This window comes from Phyllobates terribilis, unplaced genomic scaffold (genome assembly GCF_046119375.1).
Source record: "Phyllobates terribilis strain yellow unplaced genomic scaffold, ASM4611937v1 Scaffold_9__5_contigs__length_417890890, whole genome shotgun sequence".
In the NCBI taxonomy this organism is placed as follows: domain Eukaryota; kingdom Metazoa; phylum Chordata; class Amphibia; order Anura; family Dendrobatidae; genus Phyllobates; species Phyllobates terribilis.
The window spans coordinates 284,070,107-284,092,633 of NW_027362769.1; the positions used below are offsets into that span (position 1 = coordinate 284,070,107).

A 22,527-nucleotide genomic window follows, 5' to 3' on the forward strand; every position below is an offset into this window, starting at 1 on the left:
AAGCCCTCACATGGCCATATAGAACGAAAAATAAAAAGGTTATGGCTCTGGAAAGAAGGGGAGCAAAAAATTAAAACGCAAAAACGAAAAATGCTCCAATTATTAAGGGGTTAAAGCTGTTATTAATTATTCTAATTTACTGAGATAATGACTTGTGTGTTTTCATTGGCTGTAAGCCATAATCATCAACATTAACAGAAATAAACACTTGAAATAGATCACTCTGTTTGTAATGACTCCATATAATATATGAGGTTCACTTTTTGTATTGAAGAACTGAAATAAAATTTTTAATGATATTCTAATTTAGTGAGAAGCACCAATATTTCTTCTTTTAGTTGGAAAGCACGTACACAACAAATCACATCACATGGTTGAGTTTGGGATCCTTTGGGGCGGAGTGCTCTGTGTGTCCTGTCTAATTTTATTTTGTGAGATTTTGGCCCAAGATAGAATTGAAACCCGTCTCAAGTACTGCACGAAGGTCCTGTTGACCTGATGCCTCAGGAATGCCTCTCACCCTAATATTATTGCGACAACTTCCATTATCCAGGTCTTCAAGATGTTTGTTTGTTTCACCCAGAGCTTTAGCGTAGGTGGTGACATGTCTCTGTAGTTTAGAAATGTACTGTCTAGTGACATCATGCTCAGATTCAAGAGAATCCACTCTGTCTGCAAGGAGCTTGACATCTTGACGTATAGAGTTCATTTCTGCTCTACAAACATTTTTAACTTCTGAGACCTCCCCCCTCCCTAATCCCTTTCCCACCCCTCCTTCTGCCGCTGAGCGCAGATCAGTACTTGATCGATCCTTTCTTAGCAGGTTTTTCATGCGTCCTGCAGCACTGATCAGTGACGCACATCACTGATCAGCGTCTGTGCTCACTTTTGGCCAGGACTTTTCTGTCCACCCCTTCCCCCTTTCACCTCCTCCGTGCGTGCGTCCTGCAGCCACTGAGCATCTGATCAGTGATGAACATCACTGATCAGCCTCTAGGCTTGCTTTTGAGCAGGACTTTTTTTTCCTGTCCATTTCCCCCCACCCTTTGCATCATCTCCATGCGTGCGTCCTACAGCCACTGAGCTGCTGATCAGTGACCATGCTTGCTTTTGGCCAGGATTTTCTTTTCCTGTTCATTTTTTTCCCCTGTTTTGCACCACATCTATGTGTGCATCCTACAGCTGCCGTGCACTGATCAGTGACACACATCATAGATCGGCTCCTGTTTGTAGGTTTTTTTTTGGTGAAAAAAGAATCAAATAAAAAAAATTTAGATTAGTTGATAGATTATTGACAGTAAAAATATACTGTTGTAATCAGCATCTACTGCAGTATTTTATACTGAATACAGGGTTAGTGTCAGATAGTAAAGTGTTAAAAAAATAAATAAATTTAGATTAATTGATAGGGCTAGATTAGGGACAGTAAAAACATGCTGTAGTAATCGGCATCTACTACAGTATTTTTTACTTAATATAGTCAGGATTAGTATTAGATAAGAAACCAAAAAATCTGTGTATTTTTGGTGATTAATTTTTTGCAAATTTAATTAATAAATGGTGATTTTTTTTATTCATTCTTTTGTCTGGTAGTTTTCAGTTCCTCCATTTTCTTAGCTTTTTGGTTTCTAATCATTATGGGAGTACTCCACTATGTTCTCTATATAATTATTTAGGGTGGAATATACATTGTTCTTTTCCCCAGCCTGGATCAATAATGTGTCTTTTGAACATTTTTGTATTGATTAGTATTAGCTGCAGGCACTCAGTAATTTTAGTAAGTAAGTAATCCGATTAGTACGTTTTGTTTTTTATTTTAACTAATTTTCATATTTTTATTTTATTTTTATCTTTTTCTTTTTAGAATATTTTGTTCTATTTTTATTCTCTTTCTTCTATTCTAATAAATAAAAAAAAGTTTATACCAAACACACACACACAAACTAAATAAAATGTGGTTATTTTACACACACACCACACACATGAAAAAATGTCCCTTTCGTCCCAATCAAGGTATTCAGCCGAGGAGACATATGCCTTCCTTGCCTCTTGTACTGATAATGATTGAGAGGATGCCACCTTCCTTTTATTTTTCCCCCTCCTTCTTTTTTTTCAAGTTATACCAAACTGCCATGTAGATGCCCCAGAACAGCAAATGAGCCAGTGCCCACTGTTTGTGACCCCTATGAACATCACATCCAAAAGATTGAGCCACAGATTCCTGATTTTGTAGTGCAATTAGGAATCCAATTGGACACTGTCAGCTTCACAGAGATAGACTTTTTCAAAGTAAACCTCATGGTTTAAACCTCATGGTAGCCGAGACAAATTTGTATGCCCAACAGTTTTTGGCCCAAAACCCCATTTACTCATTTTCTAACTGCACTCCCATAGATGCAGTAGAAATGATGACGTTTTGGAGCCTTGTTCTTCACATGAGGATAATGAAGAAGCCAGAACTTTGGCAATATTGGATTGTTGACATTTTATATAACACTCCAGTGTTCCGCATGGCTATGACCCGTAAATGATTTGAGGCCATCCACAAATTTTTGCTGCACAACAATAATGCAAGTATCCTCCCCGAGATGACCCCAACTTTGACTGACTTTTCAAAGTTTGGTCGGTCATTAATCACTTCAGCAACAAGTTTGCTGAGGTAATTATATAGAGAGAGAGTGTCATGCCAAGGTGTGGGAAAGACTTGAATACAGAGGGAAGAAGGAAAGGGAGCCCAGACACTAGGGAAAGGGGGGAGTCGAGACCTCCTAGTCTGGTCTGGTCACCCTGTCTCAACTACAGTCCCTATATTGGCTCCTCGCCAATTGCTGCACGCGTGCCTCGCCCTGACTTTCCCTGGCGTATGGCTATGGCTAGGGACGGGAGGAGATGAGCCCTAGTCAATCTCACTAAACTCTATAGACAACAAGGGTAGACAAACAGGGGGAGAATGCTTAGCTTTAGACGAACTCCAGACAAATGTGCACACGAGGATGAAGTACTGCTCTTGCTAAGCCTTCACAAGTAGTAATGAGTATAGCCGGCACCTCCCTCTCAGACACACCATGTATTTATACACCCAGGCCAGAGTGCTAATTAGCCAGAGGGAGGTAGCCGCTAAGTCCTAGAGACAGCCTCTCATCTAAGAAGATGTCTGTAATGCCAAACGTAGAGATCTCCTGCAACCAACTGCAGGGCGACTGTCTGTCACCTCTGATACACCCGTGACAGAAAGGTGTGGAAAAAAAATACAAATACAAAATTAATAATATGAAACTTTATTAGAAATGATTATAAATGGACAAAACAGTGGCATCAACAAACAGCAATGAGTGGCATCAACAAACCATGAGTGGCATCAACAAACCATGTGTGGCATCAACAAACCATGAGTGGCATCAACAAACAGCAATGGCAATGTATAGAAAATAATAAGCAAATATATAGATCCTAATACATATGAAATTGATAAATCAAGGTGGTCATAGTAAATAGTAATCAATCTTAATATATACTTACCTTGTAAGATGTGTCCGGATCCCTGAATTCCAAGTGGCGGAAGTTCGTCGGCTGCCATATTGGGACACCCAAGTGATTGGTGTCTCAATATGTAAACCGCTGGTTGTACCAGCCTCTTGCGCGGTACTGCCAGCAGAACTCCGTCGCACCACACACACACACACACACGCACCACACACACTGTATACGCCGTATTCAACACACACTGTATACTCCGTACGCACGGCACACACACACACTGTATACGCCGTACGCATGGCACACACACACACTGTATACGCCGTACGCATGGCAAAAAAGAAGCAAGACAAAAATATATCTCATACCCTACCATAATTATATATAAATGTAAAGCAAAATTGCATAATAAATATAGGGTACTTGGTGAACTATTTTTGATCAAAAAAAGTATACAAGCCATCCCACCAGCGGCAAGGTGACCCTAAATTGGGACGGTACCTATACTGCCTATATTAAAAACCTTACTGTATATCAAAGTTGAAGTAATGCATATAAAAGGGTAGACAAATAGGACCGGGTCCCAACTCCAGACCACCTAGGCCCGTGGTAAGCTACATATATACCAATCAGCTCAACAAAGGGCATGCCACACCCTTAAATTGCACAGAATGCAAACAAGTCAAAAAACCAGACAATGTGAACTGAGGTCTAAGATGGCAGACATACAAGAAACAGAGGCATGTTCACACTAGCAAAAAAGAAGCAAGACAAAAATATATCTCATACCCTACCATAATTATATATAAATGTAAAGCAAAATTGCATAATAAATATAGGGTACTTAGTGAACTATTTTTGATCAAAAAAAGTATACAAGCCGTCCCACCAGCGGCAAGGTGACCCTAAATTGGGACGGTACCTATACTGCCTATATTAAAAACCTTACTGTATATCAAAGTTGAAGTAATGCATATAAAAGGGTAGACAAATAGGACCGGGTCCCAACTCCAGACCACCTAGGCCCGTGGTAAGCTACATATATACCAATCAGCTCAACAAAGGGCATGCCACACCCTTAAATTGCACAGAATGCAAACAAGTCAAAAAACCAGACAATGTGAACTGAGGTCTAAGATGGCAGACATACAAGAAACAGAGGCATGTTCGCACTAGCAAAAAAGAAGCAAGACAAAAATATATCTCATACCCTACCATAATTATATATAAATGTAAAGCAAAATTGCATAATAAATATAGGGTACTTAGTGAACTATTTTTGATCAAAAAAAGTATACAAGCCGTCCCACCAGCGGCAAGGTGACCCTAAATTGGGACGGTACCTATACTGCCTATATTAAAAACCTTACTGTATATCAAAGTTGAAGTAATGCATATAAAAGGGTAGACAAATAGGACCGGGTCCCAACTCCAGACCACCTAGGCCCGTGGTAAGCTACATATATACCAATCAGCTCAACAAAGGGCATGCCACACCCTTAAATTGCACAGAATGCAAACAAGTCAAAAAACCAGACAATGTGAACTGAGGTCTAAGATGGCAGACATACAAGAAACAGAGGCATGTTCACACTAGCAAAAAAGAAGCAAGACAAAAATATATCTCATACCCTACCATAATTATATATAAATGTAAAGCAAAATTGCATAATAAATATAGGGTACTTAGTGAACTATTTTTGATCAAAAAAAGTATACAAGCCGTCCCACCAGCGGCAAGGTGACCCTAAATTGGGACGGTACCTATACTGCCTATATTAAAAACCTTACTGTATATCAAAGTTGAAGTAATGCATATAAAAGGGTAGACAAATAGGACCGGGTCCCAACTCCAGACCACCTAGGCCCGTGGTAAGCTACATATATACCAATCAGCTCAACAAAGGGCATGCCACACCCTTAAATTGCACAGAATGCATGGCGCACACACACACACACTGTATACGCCGTACGTACCACACACACACTGTATACGCCTTACGCACCACACACACACTGTATACGCCGTACGCACGGCACACACACACACTGTATACGCCGTATGCACCACACACACACTGTATACGCCGTGCGCACCACCACACACACACTGTATACGCCGTATGCACCACACACACACTGTATACGCCGTGCGCACCACCACACACACACTCTGTATACGCTGTGCGCTACACACACACTGTATACGCCTTACGCACCACACACACACACACACTGTATACGCCGAACGCACCACACACACACTGTATACACCGTACGCACGGCACACACACTGTATACGCCGTACGCACCACCACACACACACTCTGTATACACCATACGCACCACACACACACTGTATACGCAGTACGCACGCACCACACACACACTCTGTATACGCCGCACGCACCACACACACACTGTATACGCCGTACGCACCACACACACACTGTATACGCCGTACGCACCACCACACACACACTCTGTATATGCCAAACCCACCACACACACACACACACACACACACACACACACACACACACACACACACACTGTATACGCCGTACGCACCACACACACACACACTGTATACGCCGTACACACCACACACTGTATACGCCGTACGCACCACACACACTGTATACGCCATACGCACCACACACACACTGTATACGCTGTACGCTCGGCACACACTGTATACGCCTTACGCACCACACCCACACTGTAAATGCCGTATGCACCACATACATACGCACTGTATATGCTGTATGCACCCCATACACACTGTATACGCCGTACGCACCACACACACACACTCGCTGTATACGCCGTACGCAACACACACACTATCCGCCGTATGCAGCCTCTTGCGCGGTACCACCAGCGGAACACCGTCGCGAACATGCCATACACGCCGCCGCCGGGATCAGCCGAATGATTCACTGACAGCCGCCATCTTTGTACTGGAGGAGCGCATGCGCAGTTTTAATGTGACCGCTATCTGCCTGCACAAAGATGGCAGCGGTCTGATTTACTGCACGGCTGCCACCTGACTTCAATGCCCTCCGGTATCAAAACTCAGCTGGCATGCTTTGCAGTCCATCCCCTTGACTGCACTGCTGGCTTGTGGGTCAACTACCAGAAGCCGTGAGTCACGTGATGGGGACTGGCACATGACATGGTTCGCCGCATCATACCTATCTGAACTTTGGCAAACTATATCCACCTGATTCTGGTCACATGTCACACCACCGCAAACATCCATTGGATATGTAACCATTTTTAATGTCTGGCATCCCCCTTCGTGACACGTTCCCTGAGGAAGTGGTCACAAAATGCGCATCGGGACAGACGGACGCATGACAGATTCTGCTACAGCTTGCACCTTAAAAGCTCCATATCTTAGGTAAACACTGTCTTATGCCATGATATAGCTCTTTACCGCACTAATACTTTTAATAGCCATTTTTGGCTCCTACAAGATAAGAATGTTGCTATAGCTTACAAGCATTTGCACTTTAACAGTACTTACCTTGACATCTGATAGATTCTGTTACAGTGGGGTTTATACTTATTGTATGATATTACTCTCTGTCCTATTTAGCACTGTTCATTATAATATAGAGGAATAGAAGTAGATTTACTTACAGTTGTGCTCAAAAGTTTACATACCCCGGCAGAATTTTTCCTTTCTTGGCCTTGTTTTAGAGGATATGGATGATAACAAAAAAACTTTTTCTCCACTCATGGTTATTGGTTGGCTGAAGCCATTTATCTTAATGACAACCAAAAACATCCAAATGACCCTGATCAAAAGTTCACATATCCTGGTGATTTTGGCCTGATAACATGCACAGAATTTGACACAAATGGGTTTGAATGGCTACTGAAGGTAACATCCTTACTTGTGACCTGTTTGCTTGTAATCAGTGTGTGTGCATAAAAGCTGAGTGAGTTTCTGGGATCCAGACAGACTCTAGCATCTTTCATCCAGCCACTGACGTTTCTGGATTGTGAGTCATGGAGAAAGCAAAAGAATTGTCAACGGATCTACGGGAAAAGGTAGTTGAACTGTATAACACAGGAAAGGGATACAAAAAAATATCTAAGGAATTGATAATGCCAGTCAGCAGCGTTCAAACTGTGATTAACAAATGGAAAATCAGGGGCTCTGTAAAAACCAAACCACGGTCAGGTCGACCAACAAAAGTTTCGGACACAACTGCCAGGAAAATTGTTCGGGATGCAAAGAAAAACCCACAAATAACATCAACTGAAATTCAGGACTCTCTGAAAACTAGCGGTTTGGCTGTTTCAAGATGCACAATAAAAAGGCACTTGAAGAAAAATGGGCTGCATGGTCGAGTCACCAGAAGAAAGCCATTACTGCGCAAATGCCACAAAGTATCTCTCTTACAATGCGCCAAACAGCACAGAGACAAGCCTCAAAACTTCTGGAACAAGGTAATTTGGACTGATGAGACCAAAATTTAACTTATTGGCCACAACCATAAACGTTGCATTTGGAGAGAAGTCAACAAGGCCTATGATGAAAGGAACACCATTCCTACAGTAAAGCATGGAGGTGGATCACTGATGTTTTGGGGATGTGTGAGTTACAAAGGCACAGGAAACTTGGTAAAAGTTGAAGGAAAGATGAATGCAGCACATTATCAGCAAATACTGGAGGCAAATTTGCACTCATCAGCCTGGAAGCTGTGCATGGGACGTACTTACACATTCCAACATGACAACGATCCAAAACAGAAGGCCAAGTCGACCTGTCATTGACTACAGCAGAACAAAGTGAAGGTTCTGGAGTGGCCATCTCAGTCTCCTGACCTCAATATCATCGAGCCACTCTCAGGAGATCTCAAGCGCGCAGTTCATGATAGACAGCCCAGAAATTTACAGGAACTGGAGGATTTTTGCCAAGAAGAATGGGCAGCTTTACCATCTGAGAAATTAAAGAACCTCATCCACAACTACCACAAAAGACTTCAAGCTGTCATTGATGTTATTGGGGGCAATACACGGTATTAAGAACTGGGGTATGTGAACTTTGATCAGGGTCATTTGGATGTTTTTGGTTGTCATTAAGGTTTATAAAGAGAAAACACAGTAGTTTGACAATAAATGGCTTCACCCAACCAATAACCATGAGTGGAGAAAATTTTTTTTGTTCTCATTCATATTCTCTGAAACAAGGCCAAGAAAGGAAATATTCTGACGGGGTATGTAAACTTTTGAGCACAACTGTATATGCATAGTTGCACTTTAATGAGATTTATCTATACTTACCTAGTATGTTGTGGTTTCATGGATGCATTGTTTCTGTATGCACTGATCTGTTATTTTTCTGTTCCTCACACAAGAGGCACCTGTTTTTAAATATAATTGTGTTTTGTTATATTTCTGATTGTGTAATAAAATACTGTGTTTCTGACACTCTTTAAGTGTTCACGTTGCCTACCTGGTCCTCTTGGTATAGGGTTTTCTTGAGTGGCAACTTTGATTTTCACTATTGCCAGTGATACTTTATGTGTCTATGGACCTTTTCTTTGGTTTTAATATATTCCAAGGACTGTAGCCATTCCAATAATTGTTTGTTCCTTTTTCCATTCAAATTAGATTCAGGCAAGAAATACAGTAATGCTTGCCTTTATAACTTAAAGAGTAACCGTCGTTTTAATTTTCATTTTATAAATCAATCGTACACATGAAAATAAGAAACTATGCAACATATCTTATCAGAGAGATTTGCTTCTTTCTCTGCCAGAATTGATCAGTCATTATCAAAACTCTCAGTTCTGAGGTAAAATCTGTATTCAGTGAAGACAGACTTTCCCATCACTCAGATAGAAGATGGCGGCTGCTACTGATAAGATTCTATGTAGATAGATGGGGGAGGAGGAGGAGAGAACAGCTCTGTCTCTAGGTCCTACCTCCTCCCGTTTACATAGAATTGTATCCATAGCAGCTCTCATCTATCTCAGTAATGGGAAAGTCGGCCTTCACTGAATACAGATTTTACCTCCGAAATGAGAATTTTGCTAATGACTGAACAATTCTGGCTGAGAAAGAAGCACATTTCTTATTACAAAGTTGCTTATTTTCCTATGAACTATAGATTTATGAAGTTAAAAGTAAAACGATGGTTACTCTTTAAGTGAGAAACAATTACAATCATCCGCCTAGCAGCAAAGTGGGAGAAATCTTAGATTTTACAACACCACCAAATCCAGTCTTTTCTCAATCATTACAGGCAGCAATTTCAGGTTAGGACCATCAATATGTTTAAAGTGCACCTGTCAGCAGGATTGTGCTCAGGAAACTACATACACTGTCAGGTGGGCGACATTACACTGATTAATATGATACCTTGGTTTATTACATCCGTCCAGTGGTTCTTGTGTAATCTTTACTTTCAGTTTGGAGATAATGATATGCTCGTGCTCTGGGGTAGCCTGTGGGGGGCGCTCTATCTGGTGCTCTGCTTACATATTCATCTGTATGCTCTTATGACAGCTCACTGATCGTTCACTGACCTGCCTCCTAATTTACCTAGCCCCGCACTACTAGATGCATTATGTAACATAGGAGGCAGGTCAGTGAAGGCATAGTGAGCTGTCATAAGAGCTTACAGATGAATATGTAAGCAGAGCACCAGATAGAGCGCCCACACAGGCCGCCCCGAAACACGAGCATATTATTATCTCCAAAATGAAAGTAAAGATTACACAAGAACCACAGGACAGATTTCATCAACCAAGGTATCATATTAATCTGTAATGTCGTCCACCTGACAGTGTATGTGGAATACTGAGCACAATCCTGCTGACAAGTGCGCTTTAACTTTTTCTTTTACATTCAGTAGGTAAGAATTAAGTATAAAACAATAGTTAAAGTGAATATATGAAATTATCTTGCCAGAGAAAAGGAGGATGGAGTTTTCCCAAGCTTCTCCTCAGATCCAGCTAGTGAGCACAGTACTGCACACTGATGAGGGTAGGATACTTAGTTTTATTATTTTGTCTGAATAAGGCCTCAAAGAGGCAAACAAACCCCATTCACTTGCACCAGATGCATAATGTGACCACATTTAGGGAGAATTTTTAATTGTACAATCTACATCTAAATCCAGATCAAATCCTGAATACATGAACATATCCTGAAGGAAAGAACACTTTGATTGTGTTCAATGCTTTCCTTTGCTTAGATGTACACTAGATGGCACTAGTCACTAATGAAAATGAATGTGAATTTTACACAAAGCATGTTTATTCAGAATACACAATTAAATCAAATTACTTTAAGGGAAGCTGTCACCGTGAAAAAGCCATCTAATTTGTGGGCATCGTGTTTTAGAGCAGAGAAAGCTGAGTAGATTGAGATATACATATATAATAGTTTTGTGATAAATGATTCAGTATAACCTGTGTTTTTTTTTGTATAAACGCTGCTCATTTGGGGATTTTCGGCCCAGTGGGCATTCCTACTAGTGACTGACATATGTCTCTATATGCACACTTATACAAAGAAAGCTGTCAGTCACTGATAGAAATGCCCACTGGACCCAAGATCTCAGAAAGCGCAGAGGATTAAATGATGAAAACATAGGTTGTACTGAATCTTTTCTCACTATAAAACTATATATTAATCCGCTCAGGTTTTCCTGCTTTATAACATGGTGTCTGCAGATTAGACTGCATTTTCATAGTGACAGGTTCTCTTTCAAGAAGCACTCCCAAGGATTGTTTTATTCCCCAAAATTATCTAAATATGTACAGTATGTAATTATAAATGTGTTAATATCCTTACTGATCACCATCTTCCCTGATTTCCAGCGCTCTTCTCGCTCACATAACTCTAATTCCGGCTTGCTGGATCATACTGGAATTTGTGTGTGAGCCGAAAGTTGCTTCTGCCATGTACGGGAAGTCTTTGTCACTTCAGAACGAGACTCTGGACCACATTGTAATAGCTTCTTCCGGTCCACACACAAACCACCATGTGATCCGGCGAGTTCACATTGCAACCACAGGAATGAGAATAAGATGGGAGTGGTGCTGGAAACCGGGAAAGCCGGCAATCGATGAGTATATTTCTGCACTATATTACATGCCCATTTACACAGGATTAAGGGTTATTCCCTAATAAAACAATTCTTGGGCTTTCTCCTTTAACTAGTGATTTCGGTCTGGCAGAATGAAGGAGCGTAGATGTATTAAAATCTAAACGAATTATTTTGTGTTCAGCCATAATTATAGATTAATGTAGCTCAAAACGTCTGTGGTTCTTGGGACACAGTAAGGGTATGTGCACACGATCAGTATTGGCAGTGCTTTGAACGCAGCATACTTTATGCTGCATCCAAGGCGCTGCACGCAATTGAATCAGCATGTGTTCATTGAACCATGCGGATTCGCCACATCCTATACATTACAAAGATCTAATTTCTCTTGTGGAAACTAGTGTCTCCGCAAGAGAAATTGACATGCTGAGGTCTGGTAAAGACGAGTCGCATGTCCGTGTCCACGAGTGATTCACAGATTCACGGAGACGAATAGTGGGCATGGGATTTCTTAAAATCCCATCCACTATGCTGTAACATCTGGCCGCTGAGGATTGCATGCAGTGCAGGTGTGCTGAGTCCAATCCGCAGCGAATACTGATCGTGGGCACGTACCCTAATACCAAGTTTACACTTTTTAGTCATTTGCGAGAAACATAGTTTGACCAAACGTATGAACTTAACCCTAAAACCATGTTCAAATGTTAGTGGTGGGATAAATGCTTTTAATAATTAATGTTTGAACAGTCTGATTTCAACCTGATTAACCTATCCTTTTGTCTGCTCTAGGCACTACGGTCACTGTAATGAAATTATTTAAAAATGTACCTGTTAGAAAGCAGTATTATTCCACTGAAAAGAAGTGCAAAGAAGAGCTCAAGAAGGTTCAGGATCTACTTATTTCCTATGGACTTATTAAACCAGATGTAAGGATTGCACTTGTACACAATAAGGTATTTCTGCACATTTTATTCATCAATATATGAATAAAATATACACTGCTCAAAAAAATAAAGGGAACACTTAAAGAACAGAATATAACTCCAAGTAAATGAAACTTCTGTGAAATCAAACTGTCCACTTAGGAAGCAACACTGATTGACAATCAATTTCACATGCTGTTGTGCAAATGGAATAGACAATAGATGGAAATTATTGGCAATTATCAAGACACACTCAATAAAGGAGTGGTTCTGCAGGTGGGGACCACAGACCACATCTCAGTACCAATGCTTTCTGGCTGATGTTTTGGTCACTTTTGAATGTTGGTTGTGCTTTCACACTTGTGGTAGCATGAGATGGACTCTACAACCCACAGAAGTTGCTCAGGTAGTGCATCTCATCCAGGATGGCACATCAATGCGAGCTGTGGCAAGAAGGTCTGCTGTCTCTGTCAGCGTAGTGTTGAGAGGCTGGAGGCGCTACCAGGAGACAGGCCAGTACACCAGGAGACGTGGAGGGGGCCGTAGGAGGGCAACAATCCAGCAGCAGGACCGCTACCTCCGCCTTTGTGCAAGGAGGAACAGGAGGAGCACTGCCAGAGCCCTGCAAAATGACCTCCAGCAGGCCACATATGTGCATGTGTCTGCACAAACGGTTAGAAGCCAACTCCATGAGGGTGTTATGAGGTCCCGACGTCCACAGATGGGGGTTGTGCTCACAGCCCAACACCGTGTAGAACGCTTGGCATTTGCCACAGAACACCAGAGTTGGCAAAGTCGCCACTGGCACCCTGTGCTCTTCACAGATGAAAGCAGGTTCACACTGAGCACATGTGACAGACGTGACCGAGTCTGGAGATGCTGTGGAGAGCGATCTGCTGCCTGCAACATCCTTTAGCATGACCGGTTTGGCAGTGGGTCAGTAATGGTGTGGGGTGGCATTTCTTTGGAGGGCTGCACAGCCCTGCATGTGCTCGCCAGAGGTAGCCTGACTGCCATTAGGTACCGAGATGACATCCTCAGACCCCTTGTGAGACCATATGCTGGTGCGGTTGGCCCTGGGTTCCTCCTAATGCAGGACAATGCCAGACCTCATGTGGCTGGAGTGTCAGCAGTTCCTGCAAGATGAAGGCATTGAAGCTATGGACTGGCTCGCCCGTTCCCCAGACCGGAATCCGATTGAGCACATCTGGGACATCATGTCTCGCTCCATCCACCAACGTCATGTTGCACCACAGACTGTCCAGGAGTTGGCGGATGCCTCATTTCGACTTGTTTTAAGGTCATTACATCAAAGTTGGATCAGCCTGTAGTGTGTTTTTCCACTTTAATTTTGGGGGTGACTCCAAATCCAGGCCTCCATTGGTTAATCAATTTGATTTCCATTGATGATTTTTGTGTGATTCTGTTGTCAGCACATTCAACTTTGTACAGAGCAAAGTATTCAATGAGAATATTTCATTCATTCAGATCTAGGATGTGTTATTTCAGTGTTCCCTTTATTTTTTTGAGCAGTGTATATTGATATAGATTGATAAAGAACAGCAACGCGTTTTTTGCTCTTTAGAAAGATTAACGTATTTATATAGATGAATTATTAGAAAAACCTAGTTTTTTTTACTGTATATTATTCTGCAAATGTTATTCTATAAAGTAAAATGATTACATTTGTTCAGACTTGGATATCTGAACTTATTTCAGTTAGTATGTTTTTGATTTATTGTATGCTATATTATGTTTAAGTTAGTACACTAATACAATAACCTTCCACCATGTGCTATAATAACAAAAAATGTAGAAGAACTGAGCTTGGTGTATGGCACAACGCCCTTAGATTTCACAATATGTTATCTATGGTTTTCCATGGGTATGATGGCATGGTGAGACATTACTATGCATGTTTTCTGTATCTGTAATTCTCCTTTTTATTATTACTCTCTACTTGTCCAGTAGGTAGACTTTAGACAGCGCACCTGTTTATATAGACTGCAAAACAGTGCTTTAGCTGTGGACATGTCATTCTCTGACTCTAGAGTATTTTGTACATTGATTCGTATCATAGTAATTAATTTGCAATCAATATTATTCAATCCCTATTGCAATTATTAACCTGCCCGGCACCCGCATTTAGCGAACGCTGCGATGAAAAAATGAACTTTATATCCCCAGGCAGCGTTCGAGTTTCAGTCACAGGGTCGGCGCCAGCGCTAATTCAGTTGCCACTCTGAGAATAGAGAGCGGCGGCTCTAACCGCGCCTCCCACCCTGACTGACAGCCGACCTACTGCAGAGCCAGTGTCAGTCAGGGCCGGGGCAGCGGATACAGCCGCCGCTCTGTATTCTCAAAGCGGTGACTAACCTGCGCCAGCGCCACTCCGTGACTTAAATCGTAACGCTGCTGGGGGAATAAAGTTAATTTTCTCCTCACCGCATTTAGCTAAATTTGGGCGCCGGGCAGGTTAGTAACACTTTTAGCCTGCAGATTAACCCCATATCTGCACTATGATAGCATTTTTTCTGGTGACAGGTTTCCTTTAACATTTTAGATGCCGAGGTCAATAGAACTAATACATCCAGATTGTAGTGAGAGGGAGAGAACTATCTCTCGAACCTAATCAGCATCTCTGTGCCGCAATAGCTTGGGTGCCAATGGTTATCATGGCAGCCAGAAGTCATGCAAGGATCTGGCCTGGGTGTTTAAATACTTTCAGTTTGCTGCAGGGAGGGGCCGGTGATATTCACATGTTCCCTTGTGAAGGCTAGGAGCTATTGCTGTCGGCTTACTTCCTCTGTGGTGCTTGGAGGACGTTTGGTGTAATCTCTCTGAAGTCGCCTCAAGCTAAGTTTCTTCCCCTTATGTTTGTCTCCCTTGTTATCGTTAGTTTCAGTGGGGACTGACCAGTGCTCTCCCCCCTCTACGCTGAGCGCTTACACTGGGGTTTCTGTGTAAATCTCTGAAAGACGTGATTCAGACGAAACCCCGACAGAAGATTCCCTGTAATAAGCCACAATGAGACTGTGGGTGCCATCTGGCTTATGATCCGTCCATGTCCGTCTTATTAAGTGTGCTTAAAAGCATGGTCAACCACAGTTTTGTGCACTTCTGAAAAGAAGGACAATGCTGAACAGAGGTCAAACAGAGTCCAGAGTAACTCTGCTGCTCATTATAGTGAATCCCTCAGGGGTTTCATCTGAATCGCGTCATTCGGAGACTTGGATGGAAACCTCAATATAAGTGCTCAGCGTAGAGCACAGGATAAATGTGATCCAAAGTTTTGTGTAAAATGTTCCCAATAAAAACTTCAACTCAATACACAAAAAAAAACGAGTCCCCACTCAGGTCCTTCATCTGTTAACGGAAATATTGGGGGCTTCCATGTTACAAGTAGCTCAAAGACTCTGTGAAAGCGCTATGCCCATCCCCCCTTCCCAAAAAAATGAAATCCAACAAAATCTGCTCTCCCAAATCCAAATGCTCCCCTCCCTTCTGGACCCCACAGTGTGTCTAAACCACATTTCATGTCCACATGTTTGGCATCTCTGTAGCAATGAGAGGCCGCCTAATTTGCAGGGTGCGTGTCTCCAGAAGCACGACCTGGGTACAACGTACTGGGCACTACAATGGCAGATTTGCAATTTTCACTCAGCAGCATCCATTTTTGCTTGTTTCTGGAAAACACCCATGGAGTGAAAATTGTCAATACACCTGTAGATTAATTCCCAGAGGGGTTTAATTTTCCAAATGGAGTCACGTGAGGGGGAATTCTGCTCTTCTGACACTTAGTGGCTCTATGTATTGAGTCTGTAAACTATTCTAGGAAAATTTGTTCTCCGAGAGTCAAATAGCCCTCCTTCCCTCCCGATTCTTGCCGTGTGGCTAATCAGTACTGTACTGCCACATATGGGGTAAAGCAACATTTAACAGAAATTGTGTGACACATTTTGGTGCAAGTTTTACTCATTTCCCCTTGTGAAAATCTATGTAAAATCTAGGGGCTAAAACCATATTTTTTTGTGGTAAAAATGTAATTATTTTTTCTTCACCTCCCAATGGTATAAAATTCTGTGACACACCTGTGGTGTCAATATCATCACTGCACCCCTACATGAATTAAAGGGGTTGTCCACTGCTAGGACAACCCCTACTTAAATTAAGTATTCGACCCTAATAAAATACACACCTATACTCCCTTCCCGTGCAGGCTCCGTTCCAGAGGTGTCGGCACTTGCAGCCCCAGGGCTGTGATGCGGTGGACTGACGCGTAATGCCAGGCGCCTAATACGCACTGGCGTCACTGTTCTGCCTTTGTACGAACTGAACATGAAGAGGAAGCCAGGCGGGGACAGTGATGCCAGCGCTGATTTGGCGCCAGGCATCACGTTTTATTCCACCGCATCACAGCCCCGGGACCACGAGTGCCGACACCTCTGGAACGGAGCCAGCGCGGGAGGTGAGTATAGTTGTTTTCAATTTATCGGGGCCGAAAATTGAGTTTAAGAAGGGGTAGTCCTAGTAGTGGACAACCCCATTAATTGACTGGTGTAGTTTGGTAAACGGGGTTACTTATAGTGGATTCCACTGTTCTGGGACGTCAGGGGCTCTGCCAATGTGACATGACACCCATTAACCATTAAAGCAAAATCTGCAGTACAATATGGCACTCCTTCCCTTCTAAGCTTTGCACTGTACCTCAAATGTAGTTTTCAACCACTTATGGGGGGTATTGGTGTACTCCGGAGATAATGAACAATACAATTTTTTGCGCAATTTCTTCTATTACCCCTTTTGAAAATTAAAAATGTTGGGCCAAACCAACATTTTAATGGAAAAAATCATTTACTCAGCCCAATTTTATACAATTCTGTGAATCGCCTGAGGATTAAAAATTCTCACTACTTCCCTAGGTGAACTCCTCGAAAAGTTTAGTTTCGAAAATGGTGTCATTTGTGGGAGTTTCTGCTGTTTTGACATATCAGGGGCTCTTCAAATGTGACATGGGGTCAGCTATCTATTCCAGCCAATTTTGCGTTCCAAAAGTCAAATGGCGCTCCTTCCCTTCTGAGCCTTGCCATACACCCAAACAGGAGTTTTCCACCACATGTAGGGTACTCAGGAGAAATTGCACAACAAATTGTATTGTCCATTTTCTCCTTTTACCCTTGTGACAATTAAAAAATTGTGGGACAATTATTGTGGGAGAAATCAGATTTTTTATTTTCACGGCTCAACGTTCTAAAATTCTGTGAAGCACCTGTGGGTTGAAGGTGCTCTCCACCCATTTAAATAAATTCCTGAAGGGGTCACTTATGGGGAATTTTCACTGTTTATAGAACTGAGTGTCTAACAAAACTCTATACTGATGAGTAGAGTAAATGGACCCAACTTAAGGGATAATGTGATTAAAACTTGACTTTTATTGTAATGAATTAATATAGTTTAACAAATAAAGATTAAAATAACTCAGGTGGTATTGCTGTGTAGCATTTCTTTGGGACTTCTCTATGGGATATCACTCTCCTAAAGCTAATATATCTCCTACCTTGATTAATGGCGGCAGACTGCTAGGTAGGATAGCTTTTCTAAGGACAATTATAGATGTCAGTTGCAAGACCACTACAGCTGATTAAAATTCACTCATAGCCTCCCAAAGAAATGCAACATAGCAATACCATCTGAGTTATTTTAATCTTTATTTGTTAGACGATATTAGTTCATTACAATAAAAGTCAAGTTTTAATCACATTATCCCTTAGGTTGGGTCCATTTCAACTCTTTAAGCACATCAAGAGCTGTTAAAACTCGACATGGCATCCGCTATATATTCCAGCCAATTTTGCGTTCCAAAAGTCAAATGTCGCTCCTTCCCTTCCAAGCCCTGCTGTGCATCCAAACAGTAGTTTCCACCAAATATGGGTATTGACATACTCAAGAGAAATTGCAAATTGTGGTCCATTTTCTCCTATTACTCTTGAGAAAATGCACAATTTGGGTAGCATTTCCGTGAGGAAAAAGTTCCATTTTCAATTTTTCCTTTCACATTGCTTTAATTCCTGTGAAGCACCTGAAGGGTTAATAAACTTATTGAATGTGTTTTTGAGCACTTTAAGGGGTGCAGTTTTTAAAATGATGTACCTTGTGGGTATTTTCTGTCACATAAGCCCCTCAAAGTCACTTCAAATGTGATGTGGTCCCTAACAAATTGTTTTTGTAAATTTTGTTGGAAAAATGAAAACTTGCTGATAAACTTTTAATCCTTCTAACTTCCTAACGAAAAAAAAATGTTTACAAAATTATTCTGTTGTAAAGTAAATGTTAGTTATTAACTATTTGATGTGGTATAACTATCATCTGGTTTAATGGCATAAAAATCAAAAGTTTTTGCCAAAATTCCGATATTTTCACAAATGCAAAAAATAGACCTAAATTTACCAATAACATGAAGCACCATATGTTACGAAAAAAGAGTCTCAGAATCACTGGGATACCCTGGCGCGTTCCTGAGTTATTACCTCATAAACTGACTCTGGTCAAAATTGAAAAAGTTTGCCTGGTCTGGAAGGTAAAAACGAGCTCTGGCGCAAAAGGGTTAAGGCTGAATTCAGATATCCGTGAAACACATTCTGTAAAACGGTCTGTGATGCATGGACTTGGTGAGGATTTTTGTAACCAAACTTGACAGCCTCAAATATGCCTTTATGGTGTAGAGTTTAAGCCTCCTGACCCAAGATCAGTTCATACATCACGGTTCATACTTCATAGATCTCTGAATTTGTCCTATAATGCATTTATTATTTGAAAATAAAAATAAACAAAAATAGTGCATGTTTGATATCACTGCGTTCGGAAGGTTTTACACTGTGTGCACTGTGTTATAAACCAAGTGATTTTTTTTGATCATTGCATTATTTTTATGCAAATTTTCCAACTCCAACCTGTATAATAATAATATAATAATCTTTATTTTTTATATAGCGCCAACATATTCCGCAGCGCTTTACATGCTGTATAACATTGAATGCTTTAGGGTAGAAGCACCTTTTTGATTGACTGACAGCACTGTGATTATTCTATAATAAAATTTATCATCAAAAATACCAGGGCTGTGGAGTCGGTAAGCCAAACCTGCAACTCCGACTCCAACTCCTCAATTTCCTTTACACCGACACCGACTCCACGACTCCCACATATATTGCTTATATTTAAGCGAAAAATTTATTGTAGTACCATGTGAACATCAAACATTTAATCATTTTTGTGATACAATAATCAAGATATTTAGATAGAACATAATATATATTTATTGGAATACAACTTTAGAACACGAAAAACTGTAATAAATTGTAAATATGTAATACACTATGTAATATCGATTACATATATATAGTACAGACCAAAAGTTTGGACACACCTTCTCATTTAAAGATTTTTCTGTATTTTCATGACTATGAAAATTGTACATTCACACTGAAGGCATCAAAACTATGAATTAACACATGTGGAATTATATACTTAACAAAAAAGTGTGAAACAACCGAAAATATGTCTTTATATTCTAGGTTTTTCAAAGTAGCCACCTTTTGCTTTGATGACTGCTTTGCACACTCTTGGCATTTTCTTGATGAGCTTCAAGAAGTAGTCACTGGAAATGGTCTTCCAACAATCTTGAAGGAGTTCCCAGAGATGCTTAGCACTTGTTGGCCCTTTTGCCTTCACTCTGCGGTCCAGCTCACCCCAAACCATCTCGATTGGGTTCAGGTCTGGTGACTGTGGAGGCCAGGTCATCTGGCATAGCACCCCATCACTCTCCTTCTTGGTCAAATAGCCCTTACCCAACCTGGAGGTTTTGTTTGGGGTCATTGTTCTGTTGACAAATAAATGATGGTCCAACTAAATGCAAACCGGATGGAATAGCATGCCGCTGCGAGATGCTGTCGTAGCCATGCTGGTTCAGTATGCCTTCAGTTTTGAATAAATCCCCAACAGTGTCACCAGCAAAGCACTCCCTCACCATCACACCTCCTCCTCCATGCATGTACAGGCCATCCATTCACCTTTTCTGCGTCGCACAAAGACACGGTGGTTGGAACCAAAGATCTCAAATTTGGACTCATCAGACCAAAGCACAGATTTCCACTGGTCTAATGTCCATTCCTTGTGTTCTTTAGCCCAAACTTGTCTCTTCTGCTTGTTGCCTGTCTTTAGCAGTGGTTTCCTAGCAGCTATTTTACCATGAAGGCCTGCTGCACAAAGTCTCCTTTTAACAGTTGTTGTAGAGATGTGTCTGCTGCTAGGACTCTGTGTGGCATTGACCTGGTCTCTAATCTGAGCTGCTGTTAACCTGCGATTTCTGAGGCTGGTGACTCGGATAAACTTATCCTCAGAAGCAGAGGTGACTCTTGGTCTTCCTTTCCTGGGGCGGTCCTCATGTGAGCCAGTTTCTTTGTAGCGCTTGATGGTTTTTGCAACTGCACTTGGGGACACTTTCAAAGTTTGCCCAATTTTTCAGACTGACTGACCTTCATTTCTTAAAGTAATGATGGCCACTCGTTTTTCTTTACTTAGCTGCTTTTTTCTTGCCATAATACAAATTCTAACAGTCTATTCAGTAGGACTATCAGCTGTGTATCCACCTGACTTCTGCACAACACAACTGATGGTCCCAACCCCATTTATAAGGCAAGAAATCCCACTTATTAAACCTGACAGGGCACACCTGTGAAGTGAAAACCATTTCCGGTGACTACCTCTTGAAGCTCATCAAAAGAATGCCAAGAGTGTGCAAAGCAGTCATCAAAGCAAAAGTTGGCTACTTTTAAGAACCTAGAATATAAGACATATTTTCAGTTGTTTCACACTTTTTTTTGTTAAGTATATAATTCCACATGTGTTAATTCATAGTCTTGATGCCTTCTGTGTGAATGTACAATTTTCAAAGTCATGAAAATACAGAAAAATCTTTAAATGAGAAGGTGTGTCCAAACTTTTGGTCTGTAATATATATATAAATATATATACACACACACAGTGCTGGCCAAAAGTATTGGCACCCCTGCAATTCTGTCAGATAATACTCAGTTTCTTCCTGAAAATGATTGCAATCACAAATTCTTTGGTATTATTCTCTTCATTTAATTTGCTTGCAAGGAAAAAATACAAAAGAGAATGAAGCAAAAATCAAATCATTGATCATTTCACACAAAACTCCAAAAAAGGGCCAGACAAAAGTATTGGCACCCTCAGCCTAATACTTGGTTGCACAACCTTTAGCCAAAATAACTGCGAACAACCACTTCCGGTAACCATCAATGAGTTTCTTCCAATGCTCTGCTGGAATTGTAGACCATTCTTCTTTGGCAAACTGCTCCAGGTCCCTGAGATTTGAAGGGTGCCTTCTCCAAACTGCCATTTTGAGATCTTTCCACAGGTGTTCTATGGGATTCAGGTCTGGACTCATTGCTGGCCACCTTAGAAGTCTCCAGTGCTTTCTCTAAAGCCATTTTATAGTGCTTTTGGAAGTGTGTTTTGGGTCATTGTCCTGCTGGAAGACCCATGACCTCTGAGGGAGTCCCAGCTTTCTCACACTGGGCCCTACATTATGCTGCAAAATTTGTTGGTAGTCTTCAGACTTCATAATGCCATGCACACGGTCAAGCAGTCCAGTGCCAGAGGCAGCAAAGCAACCCCAAAACATCAGGGAACCTCTGCCATGTTTGACTGTAGGGACCGTGTTCTTTTCCTTGAATGCCTCTTTTTTTCCCCTGTACACTCTATGTTGATGCTTTTTCCCAAAAGCTCTACTTTTGTCTCATCTGACCAGAGAACGTTCTTCCAAAACTTTTTAGGCTTTCTCCGGTAAGTTTTGGCAAACTCCAGCCTGGCTTTTTTATGTCTCGGGGTAAGAAGTGGGGTCTTCCTGGGTATCCTACCATACAGTCCCTTTTCATTCAGACGCCGACGGATAGTACGGGTTGACACTGTTGTACCCTCGGACTGCAGGGCAGCTTGAACTTGTTTGGATGTTAGTCGAGGTTCTTT

At 41.4% G+C, this 22,527-nt stretch overlaps 1 protein-coding gene across 3 annotated transcripts in view; it reads left to right on the forward strand.

The window, feature by feature from the left end:
• Nucleotides 1-22,527, forward strand: part of PMS1 (PMS1 homolog 1, mismatch repair system component) — a 381,942-nt gene that overhangs the window by 80,159 nt on the left and 279,256 nt on the right. For 2 of the 3 annotated variants that reach the window (XM_073647845.1, XM_073647846.1), the window contains one exon: nt 12,341-12,504. In XM_073647845.1, the coding sequence (XP_073503946.1) occupies nt 12,341-12,504 (164 nt within the window). The remainder of the gene's footprint in view (nt 1-12,340; nt 12,505-22,527) is intronic. The other variant, XM_073647847.1, reaches the window with a different exon arrangement.